Source organism: Euprymna scolopes, chromosome 25 (genome assembly GCF_053919585.1).
Source record: "Euprymna scolopes isolate OS-2025 chromosome 25, ASM5391958v1, whole genome shotgun sequence".
Classification (NCBI taxonomy): domain Eukaryota; kingdom Metazoa; phylum Mollusca; class Cephalopoda; order Sepiida; family Sepiolidae; genus Euprymna; species Euprymna scolopes.
In genome coordinates, this window is record NC_136506.1 from 81,860,110 (window position 1) to 81,873,139 (window position 13,030).

At 34.8% G+C, this 13,030-nt stretch overlaps 1 protein-coding gene across 7 annotated transcripts in view; it reads left to right on the plus strand.

Moving 5' to 3' along the window:
* LOC145247464 (intersectin-1-like) overlaps nt 1–13,030 on the plus strand; it is a 334,749-nt gene that overhangs the window by 116,484 nt on the left and 205,235 nt on the right. For all 7 annotated transcript variants that reach the window (XM_080109259.1, XM_080109257.1, XM_080109253.1 and 4 more), the window contains 2 exons: nt 7,337–7,421; nt 10,356–10,495. In XM_080109259.1, coding sequence (XP_079965385.1) covers nt 7,337–7,421; nt 10,356–10,495 — 225 coding nt within the window. The remainder of the gene's footprint in view (nt 1–7,336; nt 7,422–10,355; nt 10,496–13,030) is intronic.

Genomic DNA, 13,030 nt, shown 5'->3' on the forward strand with positions numbered 1-13,030 from the left:
TGAAAGTAATGTGAATTCTTGTTGATCGTATGCAAATTAGACGATCCTAGACTGCATAGAAGCAAGTTGTTTGAAAAATGGGGGAGTTGGTTTGAAGATGAGTCATGCATACATACCACGTTGAGACATGACAGACTATCTACATGAGTCAACACGAAGATGACAGATGGGGATGATGAAGAAAATTGCAATTTATTGCTGCAGAAAACTACATATGCATTAATTTGAAATCGAATTTTTAGATATGTTCATACCATATTGTCATATGCAATTTCACGTACAAGGTTTGATGCTTGCTCCATTGAGCTATCAGTGATGTTATAATTCTTTTGATTTATAAAAAATTCAACTGATGCAGGAATAGCATCCTCGCAACTAGAAGAAATCTAAAGTTTATGTGAACAAACAATGGAAAGGAGTTATCTTCAATTCTTTGTATCCTCTCCATGAATCTGTGTTGTACGTATGTTTATGTCACCAAGACCTTATATTCGATTTCTGATGACTTTCCTCTGCTCATAAAACAATTGTGTTGTGAAACCTTGCGCGCTCTCTCTCTCTCGACAGGTGCTACTCCAACACTGTATGCGTCATTGTTTTTTTTTCTTTTTATCTTCTATTCTGGACGTGTCGTCTTGGCGACTGGTGAAAAGGCAAACGGGTTCACAAGTATAAAAAACTAGCAGGCCACCTGGTGTTGCCCAATTGTAAAATATGCTTAAATATGATATTTTAATTCATGCAGATTTCGGATTTATTATTATAAAGCCAATTCTCTATACATTATTATATTGTACCTAATATATTGTAGTGATTTCCAAAAAAAAAAAAGAAAATACGTTTTTTTTTTTTTTTTACAAGGTAGTCATCACTTATCAAGGTCCGAAAGCCACTCGGGGATAAGGGTTATTGCGTGTACAGTATGTTAGTGTTGAGATTTGATATTTGATAAAGTGTCTTACTTAAGGGTGCGGTTCATCAGGAATTTGTTTATGTTGGACTTGAAGACATCCAGGTTGTAGTCAGGTGGGAAACAGGCAGACGGAACAGAGTTCCACAGGCGTGCACTTCTAAGAAAGAAGCTTTGTTCATGGAATCTACGTTGTGGTTTTAGCACAGATAAAGAGTGGGGAAAATTTTTTACAGTGGTTTCAGCTAGACATGTGTTTTTCGTGAAAGATCGACGAGGGGGGACCAGAGATTTGAGCTCAGACGAGCACTTGCCATGGAAGTAATGATAAAACAAAGACATGCTCGCAATGTCTCTCCTGTGGGAGAGAGGTTGCAGGGAAGAGAAAAGGGCATTCCCCACTAAGCCACAAAGCCTATTTTGTACTCTGTCAAGGCAGGATAGTGTTTTTAGCAGCTCCTTTTCAGATGTGGCAACAGTACTCCATCCTTGGCGGTAGAAGGATCCTACCATTTTTCCAACGATTTTGGCAGTAGACTTTTCAGGTCAGGAGTAAAGGTCAAGCCCAGAAGCTTATCAAAACATGAAGCTTTTCCTAGTCGAGAGCCATCCATTTCAATTGATGCCAGATGGGGATTAGAGCGTTGATGATGTAAAGATAGGAGCTTGGTTTTAGATGCATTAAAAGTAACCAGCTACCTCTTCCCCCACTGTACCATGCGCTTAAGATCATAGGAGAGAGAATCAGAGAGAACTTTGTCATTTACGGCATTTGATGTGTTGCCATAGATGGTCGTGTCATCAGCATAGATGTCAACGAATGATTTAAGTATGTGTTTTGAGAGATCATTGATGTAGATCAGGAAGAGAGTTGGGCCCAGGATGGACCCCTGAGGGACTCCAGCATTAATACTGAGGGCCTCTGATTTCTGCCCATCAACCACTACTCTTATGAGCCTATCAGAGAGAAATGATTTAATGATCGAGAAACCATTTCCAGTTATACCATAGCTGAAAATCTTGTGAAGTAGATCCTTATGCCATACTTCATCAAAGGCTTTTGATATTTCAAGAGCAATTGTCCTAGAGAGGAAGCCTTTGTCAAGAGATATCCTATGAGATATAACCGTTAGCACATCTGCTGTAGATCTGGCAGAACAGAAACCATATTACGTATCACTAAGAAGGTTATTTCTGTTGAGGTGGTTGACTACTTCTCTATTTAATATGGATTCCAGCAACTTATGACACACAGGATACTTATTGTTGGGAAGCACTTCTCTTTAAGGCAATGCTTAAACAGTTTTGTAAGTATGGGGAAAGTTCTGGTTGAAGCTTTTTTAGCACTATAATTGGAATGCCGTCAGGGCCAGTTGCTTTACTAGAATCAAGGTTCTTGGAGTAGTTTAACAACCTCATGCACAGATATTTGTATGTTGCATAGCATGTTGTCTGTTACAGGAGGAAATATGGGGAGTTGATGGCCTCCGCTGCATAGGGTAGAATTAGCTGCAAAGTTCTTGGCAAATAGTTTGGCCTTGTCTGATGCTGACGAGATGACCTCAGGTTCATTGATGATGATTGGGATAGAATGCATGCTCCTGTTTAGGATCCTGTTTGCTATTTGCCAAAACTGGTGGGAACGAAGCCGCTGCTCAGCTACTTTGGATTTAACGGACTGAGCATATAACTCTCTTGCGTTTTTTATTACTCTTATACAGTGGTTGCTGGCAGTCCTAAAATCAGCTCTAGTCACAGTGCATCTGTTACGTTGGTAGCTATGGAAAAAGTGATTCCTGTGCACGATAGCAGCAGCACATTCTGGGGAGAACCATGGCTGGCTGTTAGGTTTTTGCTGGAATTTTTTGGATGGTATGAATCGGTCTATGCCTACAGTTAATCATCGGGTCAGGCCTGATACTATGGAGGACACATCCTTTTTAAATATGAAATGTAGGGGTAGATCAGATATAAATGTACAGAAGCTATCCCAGTCAGCCATAGAGTATTGATATACACTACAGTGGAGAGGTATGTCTGAAGACTTATTGTATTTCGTTTTTATCTTAACCGATACAACCGAGTGGTCGGAAGATCCCAGAGGGGACAGAACGGAACATGAACATAGCTCAGGAGAAGTTGTGAGAAAAAGGTCTTGAAGCCTAGCGTATTGACTGGAAGTATCGGGCACACGGGTGGGTTCGTGAACAATCTGAGTGAGGTCATAGGCAATGGCAAAATCATAACAGATCCTCCCCTCATAATCTGTCTTCTTCGAGTGGGTCAGCCATTCCGCATTGTGGACATTGAAGTCACCCCAAATGTGGATGTTAGCCGAAGGATGAGCAGACAGGATGTGGCCAATTATTTCAGATATGTTCTTAAAGAGAGTAACTCTACTGTTGTGGGGGGGATAGAGGGCAAATATAAATGCTGTGGTATAAGTAAGTGCAACCCGGAAGCACATAGAAGGTAAATTAGGGTCTTCACTGGAGATATCTCTACCATATGGAAAGCCATCTTTAATGTAAGCACATATTCCATGTCCATGGCGATCTTGGGGGGGGGGGTTCAGATTTAGATGTTAAGTTAGAGTATCCTTTAATTATGAACTCGTCTAGGGAAGTGGTCGGCCCCTATGCCAGTTTCGCTTGGGAAGAATATGTCCAGTTTCGTTTCCTGTAATTGGGTTTCAACCTCTGGAAGGTTGGAACGTAGACCACTGAAGTTGGAGAAGGAGACATAGTAGTAGGGGTCTACGTTGGAGGATGGGATTCTACGTTTATTCGTGATTTTTTTCTGGAGATATTTCATGTTGAGGATTTGGGATTTGTGGAACAGGTCAACAGGCTTGGTTAGAGCAGGACAGAGAGGGGAAACAGGACAGAAAAAGATAGGATTTTTTTTTTTTTTTTTTTTTGTAGCACATGATAAGGTAAAGCTGTAACAATTACCCACTAGTATGGCATCGAGAGGCCCCACCAGAAACTACTTCATGGTCCAGAATCCATTCACCGGATGGCAATACAGCAGCCCCAGTACTTTGCACCTGCTGATAGGACAGCCTCCTTAGTGGTTAATGCAAGGTTCAGGTCTCTGACTATCAGGCGGATAACGTCAGCCCAGATGAAACGTTTACCTCCAGCACCCTTACTAGTGACGTGGCCACAAGGATAGACATAGAAACAAGATTTCCGACATCTCAGTACATCGAAGTACTGCCATCCTGGAAAGCAGCTTTTTCTTCACCCTTTGTCAGAAAAATCACTCAGTCGAAATGAGGACTGAGGGACAAATAAGGAGAAGCGAGAGTAACGAGAGCTGCCGATAACGCATCCACAATGTGTTGTCTACTCTCCATTTAAGAAAAAAAGGTGTTTAAAGGACTTATTAATATTTACTTAGTATAAGTCCGTGGCTCTAATTCGAAATTAAAGATATTTGAAGATAAATTCCTCTCCCGTGTTTACGAATGAAATGAAAATAAAATTCATTACTGTAATTTCCGTTTAAGGTATTAAACTTTTTTCTTATCCAAGAGACATCTCCAAAGGATTTTAACAAGGACATTTAGCACCAAAATAATTTAAAAAATACTGCTGCGGAGATTATCACGTGTTGACATATTCATTAAACATTTCTTATCCAAAAGGCACCTCTAGCACGTTTGAAGGCTTTTCGTTCATTGACTTGCTTTCAAGTTTCTGTCCTTATGGCAGACTGGGAGGGTAAGGGTCGCGGTGAGAGGGATGATTTCGTTTATATTTATACGGAAAAAGTTAAGTAGTAATCCTAAAACAATTATTTTTCTTCTTGTATTCTAGATAATTTTGCATTTAACGGCTGACTAAAATAAAATATATTAGACAAAATTAAGTCAAGATAAAGAAATTATAATAAATTATGTGTTCCATCAGCTAGAATCAAAACCAAAGCATATAGCTCTCCTTATCCGTTAGCGTATGATCTAAATCCATGCGTATATAAAAACTGCAAAAAAAGTTGTTTAACTTTTAATTAACGCATGCACAGGAAAAAAACCCAGGTATAGTCAACTTACGCCAAGCCCCATCTCCCCCCCCCCCCCCCAATTTTAACCCCTTAGCAGCTATTTACTGGCTAAAAAAACAAAAGTACCCTACAGGTCCAAATACTCTCTATATCAAATTTCAACTCCGTAGACCAAATATTCAGAGAAGACTTTTCACACACACACACACACTGGCAAGGTCATTTATATGTATATATATATATATATATATATATATATATATATAAATAAATAAAATATTTCTGCATGCTAGAACATTTTCATCTTAAATTCTGCACAATTATGCAGAATGTAAAAACTATGCATAAATAGAATTAAGCGTAATAGTGAAATGAAACCAAGCATCTAATAAGAAACTATTAAAAAAATAAATTAATGCTCGTTTTTCAAAGGAAGATACAAATTAGTTAACTTTCATGTAGTTGTTCACACATCCTTGACTGAGTATATTAAGTTTGTTTTAATAATTTTTAAATTATAAAAAGTAGGCTTTTTAATATCAATGTCAGAGCAAAAAAACAAAAAAAAATCAATTTTATAGGTGTATAGATAAACAAACTCAAGAAAACCAAAACTCCAACAAATTCTGCAGGTAGCTGCTGTACTCTGTGTGATAACATCAACTCTCCAAATGCTAATGTACATATCTCAATTGTCTGTCGAAGCCTCTTTGTCGATCATTGACGTCAGCTCATCTCGCTTTGCTCAGCCACAACCTGCCGGCAACTGTTATTAACTGAAAACTGTCTATAAACAATAAACTGTTGTCAGTTGTTGCAAAACTCACTCCCACTTCTAAAACTGTCTTTAAACTAAATCTAAATATGTTGATCTCTATTGTCCGGTCCTTTGTCCCAATCACTGCCATACCTTGATTAACTATCCTATTTCAGATAGCCTTTGTACTTATCTTGGTGACCCCTCCCCCCATTGTCTTTCTACTAAACTTCTGTTTTGCTAATTAACCAATTCCTTTTATTTTTTATTTTTTTCAAATCCTTCAAGAGGGATGTCCATAGTATCACAGTGTCAGCTTTATCATCGTCTTTTTTAAAATTTTGATAAAATATTTTTTTTTTTTTTGAGTTACATCATTTGACCCACTTTCAGAAATATTTGATAAATTTGTTCCTTTTACTGTTTGATGATTAACATCATATCAAAGAAATATTGATGCAAACAGTTACTTCCAAGTTCTTCATCAAATTATATATCTTTTATTTTTTGATTTCATGGTTGTGAGTCGAGATGCCTTTGTATTTTCTCTAAGAAAACCAAACTGCTTTTTATTATTTGAAATTTTAATTTTTTTTATGAAAAATAATGAAATATAACGTTTTTATAATTGATGGGGGGGGTGAAACTATTTAAAAAAAATAGTTTTATTATTTTTCATAATTGGATTTTTTTTTGTTTGAAAGTATTTTTTAAATAGTTTATATTAAAAATATTTTTTTAATAGTTTATTTTTTAATATATTTTTATAAATAGAAATATAACAAAGTTAAAATATATATCATAGTAATAATAGATCAAATAGGAGATGTTCCTGAAAAAAATTAATTTTATTTCTTCATGACCAATTCCCGAGTGTTTAAGGTAGTGAAATAAAAAAATCTGCCAAACTGTAAACAGACAAAAATGAGGAACTGTTTTCTGATTAACATCGGAAACCCTTATCAAGACTCTTTCTCTTTGACCTGATATTATATATAAATTGGGTTCTTCTCCAGAATTCCCCCTATATTAAAAATTGATCAAATAACACTTGTATTTACTACTGCGGCGAACTATCGTATCTGGTCAGCATTTGTTCTGGATGTGGCAAATTCTCTGGATGGAGCTGGCTCAACTGCTCCAGGGTGAATGCCAAAACAAGTACAAGTAAGAATATAAAAAAAGAAAAATCTGCATGCTGAATGTTCCTGTGATTAAAACAAAAGTATCATGTTCCAAAAATCATGTAAATTGATCAAGTAGTTTTATTTTTATAAAAAAAATCATTTTTAAGCAATTAATGGGAATTTTTATGCATTACAACATAAATAATGCAAGTTTGAATTATTGTTGAATTATCTCTGTTTCTTTTTCTTTATTTTTAAAATGACAGAAAAGACAGCCACTCTTTGGTTACTTATAAAATTCGATTTATTTTAAAAAGATAAAATTAATTGATCAATTTACCTAATTTTTGGAATACAATATTTTCATTTCGTCACAGTTCACTGACATCAGACAGTTTTAAAAATTTTTTTGATTTTCTTTTCTTTTTTAATATAGGGGAGATTCTTGACACAATCCATAAATTGTATAGAACAAACTGTTTTGAAATTTTTAATTTCTGTTTCATATTTATTTCCTTTTCTTTTTTGTAGGATCTTAGTCAGAAATATTTGTTATTACAGCAACAGAAGGAACAACTCAATCTAAAAGTTGAAACTGCTGGATCCACACCAGCTTGTAAATATTTTTTTCAATCATTTTATTACATCGTTTACACCACCTAAGTCAGTGGTTCCCAACCATCATGCTATGGCGCATTGGTGTGTCCTAAAATGATTACTGAGGTGTCGTGAAGAGATTATATATGGAAGTTACAAATTATTACAAGTTATACTTGGAAAACTACTTTTGTAGCGTTATAAACAGTTTGTATTGTTTAGATTAATCGGATAATTGTTCTCATCTTTGGTTTTATCTGCACAGTGTTTCGGTCGATGTGACCTCTGATCTTCGTCAGGTGTAAAAGTCGCCATGTTTCATCAGAAAAAAAAAAATGAGTGTAGCTCTGCATTCTAAGGTTTTTAATTTTGGATCTAATTGGAATTAAGTTTAAATGAATAAAAAGATAATTATCAGGGAACTGTAGGGGATATGATTTTTAACTTATGATTAAAATTTTAATTAAATCCAACCAATTGTAAGTTCTCAGATACATAATATTTACAAAATTAAGAGGTTGCTGGTTTCATTATGGTTAATTACATGTTATCCATTTTTTAATCAGTTTTGTTTTTTAAATATTTTAGTATGTTATCATTATGACTGCTAGAAGATAAAAACAAGAGAGGGAAGGAGGGCAAAGTAGGGAAAAAAAGGAAGGAAAATTGTCTGATTAACCTAAACATACAAACATTCATACCTCATCTGAAAAATTCAGAAACAATAAATACTCAGACATAATTATTTACGTGATATTGATAATTATCAAAAAAGAAGAAATAAAATGTATATTAAATCGTTTGGTTAATTCTATTTTGAATTTTCCATAAAAATAAACATTAATAAAAATTTGTTTAAATATTCATTTTCTTTGTGATAGGTTTGCTGCGGAAATTTAAAATCGTGTGCCGCCATGTAAAAAAGCTTGGGAACCATTGATCTGTTAGTCTTGTTTACATCACGTTATATATTTGGTATTTGTTTATATTAATGATCTTTTGAACGCATTTCGGGTGATAACATTATTACGTACGTACTTGTCATGGCAAACTTTGTATAAATTCCAAAAATTACAAAAAATGATTCAGTAAAAAAAATAAAATTAAAATTTGATGAATTATCAAGTTTTATCGTAGGTTTTAGTATAGCAAATAAGGAAGAAAATCCTTGACTTAAATTAAGCATCCACCATTTTTAAACCAACGCATTTCAGTAAATAATTGTGGTATTTTTTTTATTTTTTATTTTTTTTTTAAATACATCTAACACATCTACTGAATCAATTTTCATAATTTTTTGAATTTATACTAATTTTGCCATGCCACATAAGTTTGTAATAATTTCCTCAGCTAAAATGAATTGGTTTAAAAGATCACCAAAATAAACAAGTACCCATATTTTCTACAAATATTTCTCTGACCAAGTGTATATCGAGCACCTTAACCATACTAGCAATTAAATGCAACTACTTCAGCATGATACCATACGTAACATCACTCTAATGTAAGATCATGCATTTTAGCCCATTTGCTTATGATGTTCATTTAATTGTTTTCTGATGCTACCAGATCAGGCTGTCTGAAGATACTGGCTTCTTGACCTAAAATGCACCAAACATTGTTTCTGTTTTCTTTTCTCTTTGTAAAACTCAATCATGATCTGCAAATCTGAACACAAAAACAATTTTTGTTTATGAAACAGTCAAATCAAACACCATGAATAAATATTAGCAGATATAAAGAACTTGAAGAATAAAAACTTTTACCAAAATGACCGGATTAAATAACCTGAAAAAGGGTTGATATGTATTAAAACAACCAAACAAATTCAATAGTTCAGATCATATCTTGTTTTCTGGTTAATGTCTTACTCACCATGTGTCATCATGTCTTCCAAGAGTGCAGATAATTTGTAACTGCTGCAAAATCATCTGCTTATAACATTTATTTAATTAAGCAACACAAGATTCGAAGGCAATGATTTATCTTGGCATGTTGATCATCTGAACTACATAGTAATTGTCTGTATTTTTGAGATGAGGTGTTTTCATTGATTGAGATTGTCGGACTGACTTCCTCATCTTGGTTGGTATAGTTACAACGTTTCAGCCGTTTTGCCCTCCGGCCTTCATCAGGTGTTTTGTATCGAACTGGGGAACCGTTTGTTAGGAGTCTTGAACCCAACCCTTTATTGTTATTACGAGGGTACTGTGTTCGGACTCCAGCTAGGCTCTCGGACATAGTTGCTGATTCTCTGTTTTGAATGTTACTTTTCACTGCCTTTGTTCAGGATTGAACTCAGCATCTTTGGGTAACTGTAAACTTTGATACAACGTCTAGGACCACTCGGCCAATTCTTAGTTGGTTTTTGTTAATATTAAACCTATGTTGTTATTCAAGATTTTCTCTCTCTCTCTATCAGAGGTGTCCAAATTGCATTCAGTTCTATGCTTGGTTTGCTCAGTAGGTTATGTCCGAGCATGTGAGTTGTTTCTTTAAGTTTTCTCACTTTCCAGTGGGTCTCTCTGTGGGTATTTGTCAGTTTGATACAAAACACCTGATGAAGGCCGGAGGGCAAAACGGCCGAAACGTTGTGACTATACCAACCAAGATGAGGAAGTCAGTCCGATAATCTCAGTCAATCTGAACTACATGTTAAAATGAGAAAGGAGAGAGAGACTTATTTATAAGGCCATTGCTTAATTATTTATTAAGTTTGCATCTGGTATTTTAGGATTAAGACTCTTGATCTCAACCAGCACTCTTGCCAATTTCCATCTGATATAACATCTGACTAAATCTCATTGTTTGGATTCTCATGATATAGATATATTTTCTGAAGGTCACCTGTTTCAACTCTGCAAAAACAATACAATCGAATCAACTTGTACATATTGAGATTTAAATATTTTGTTTTTATTGTAAAAATTATATGACTTGTTATTAATTTCAGCGTCAATGCACCGGACGTTGTCTCATGGAGTTGAAATGAAAAAGAATGCAATTGAAAAACTAAAACGAGAATTAGACGAGATGGAAAAAGAAGCTAAAGTAAAACTTTTGGACATTGAAAATGCAACGGCCGAACTGAATGTAAGTATTGACTTTTCATTTAAAAAATGATTATAAATTTATGATGATTAAAAAAAATTAAATTAAAAAAACACCTAACCTTAATGCATGCTAATCTTGAATATTGGGTCTGGTGTACCAATAATGTCATTCTTATTATTTGGATTCATCAGACTACTGTTCTCAACTTGAGTGTGATTTTTCACAACGTTTCGATCGATATAACCTCTGACCTTCTTCAGGTGCATCTTGTCGAACTCGGAAATTTGGACGGAATTTTGAGCAGAACCCTTTATTTACTTCACGGGGGTAGCATGCTCTTGTTCTGTCAGCCATGACTGGATATAATCACCCCAATCATCAGCAAATCTCTCATCATAAGAGCATGCTGCCCCCATGAAGTAAATAAAGTGTTCCGCTAGAAATTCTGTCCAAATTCCCATGTTCGACAGAAACATCCTTGAGTTCGACAAGATACACCTGAAGAAGATCAGAAGTTATATCAGCCGAAACGTTGTGAAAATCACACTCAAGATGAGAACAGTAATCCAATGAATCCTAATAATATGAATAACCAATCCTCATTTCAAAATTTCAGAAACAATAATGTCACTTAGCCAAATTTAAAATGAACTTGACACCTTCATACACATAAAGTTCCACAGTTGGGCAGTTCTATGAAAAAAAAATTTGTTCATGAAATTTGCATTTAGTTGTGGACACAGTTAGTGTAGGGGAAATTGTTGACAGCAAGACGGGTGTTTGTTGTGAATGTTTTGCAGGGTGGAGGAAACTATAGATTGAAGCTCAGTCAAGCACCTACCATGAAAATAAATTGCAGAATAGCTGTTTACAAATGGATGCATGGGTGCCCCAAATCATTATATAAACTAAACTGACATTGAGAATGAACTGGCAATCAAGTTTGAAAAAAAAAAAAAAAACACTTCAATTACTTCCTCCATCTTCATTACTAATCCACACCTATTCACCGCCATCAACAATAAAGATATATCACTATGCCAGCAGGCTGTCTGGCATTACCAGTCATGAAATACGCTTAAATATGATATTTTAATTTATGCAGATTTCATATTTATTATTAGAGTCCATTTTCTATCGATTATTATATATTCTACCCAATATATAGTAGTGATTTCAGAAGTAAAATAAAAAAAATATGACTTTGGTGCCATCAGCTAAAATCGAAACCATATAGCACACCAACCTTACTCGTTACTGTCTAAGCTGTTGTCAGATGAATAAGAAATAGTTAAAAATGAACTGATTTTAACTTATAAATGTATATTTGCACCTGTATAGAAATAACGTTTAGTCAAATTGCACGTGCTAAGTTTCAATCTTTTTTTATCAATGTAAATTTTGTAGAAAAGAATATTAAATTATGTTGTGTAAGGAAAATATTTTCCTGCAATATTTGAACTTGTCTGATGAACAAAGGCATAAAAATTATTAACTATACTAAGTAGTATTTGGTTCTAGTACTTGCTGTAGTGTGGGATTCGCCATGGACGAGTTGAACCGACTTCCTTCCAAAGAAGAAGTTTCATGGGAATATTAAATTCACAAGCAAATCCAGTTGCATGTATATCCCAGTTAGGGGAAATAACAATGTTAGGTTTTGCACTATTTTGCATGCAGGTGTTGGCGACCTTCCACATATGTCTAGTATTCCCAAGTGGTCACCCAGCTGATACTGTGGTGTCGTATTTCTGATATTTTTATTAAATATAAACTAAAAATAAAAATGTATCTATATATAAATGATAATAAACTTTAAAGAAAAAAAAAAAAAAAAATAGAATAATTAACCTTTTTTCTGATTGGTCTAAAACTTTTTGTTATTTGAAGCCGACATTTTCTTCTTTTGAATTTCCTCCCTCTCTCTGTTTCCTTAATTTCTACTCCTCCTCTCGGCTTTATATATACCAATTTTTAACCCTCATTGCACTGAGGTGTTAACTTATGTAATTAGGAGTTATTAGTCACCCCAGGTCGAACAATGCCTGGCGGCGACCCCTCACCCCAATTCTTCATCTCGCTCAACAGAGATTTTAAAAACAACCTTTCCGTTGTAGATAGATGTCAATTCTCGTTTGTCTTTCTCTTAAAAATCCCACCCCGGCACTGATGTGATAAGCGATAACTATTTATTTCCCATTGAAATATTTTATTTCTTTTGGACATTTTTCATAAACATCTGTTTTTCCTTGACCAAGTGTCAGCATGCCTCCCCCCCCAACGATACCTCATCCTCTCCCATCTTCTCTTCCTCTATTTGAAAAGCAAGATCATCTGGTGTCGCCAGGGATCTCGTCATAGTAATATCTGTTCTGATGTTAAACTTAGTATATCCTATCCTCTATCAGTAAAGGAGAAATCTTTCTAAATTAAGACAGTTTTTATTTTTGTGTCCCAATTCAGTGTGCTCCTTTCTTTAGTAGCTGAATTTTGCTTTACATTAAAAACTGACCTTGTGTCTAACGTTGTCCATGTAGGGAGGCAAGTAAATAAGTACACTTAGTCGATTTATGA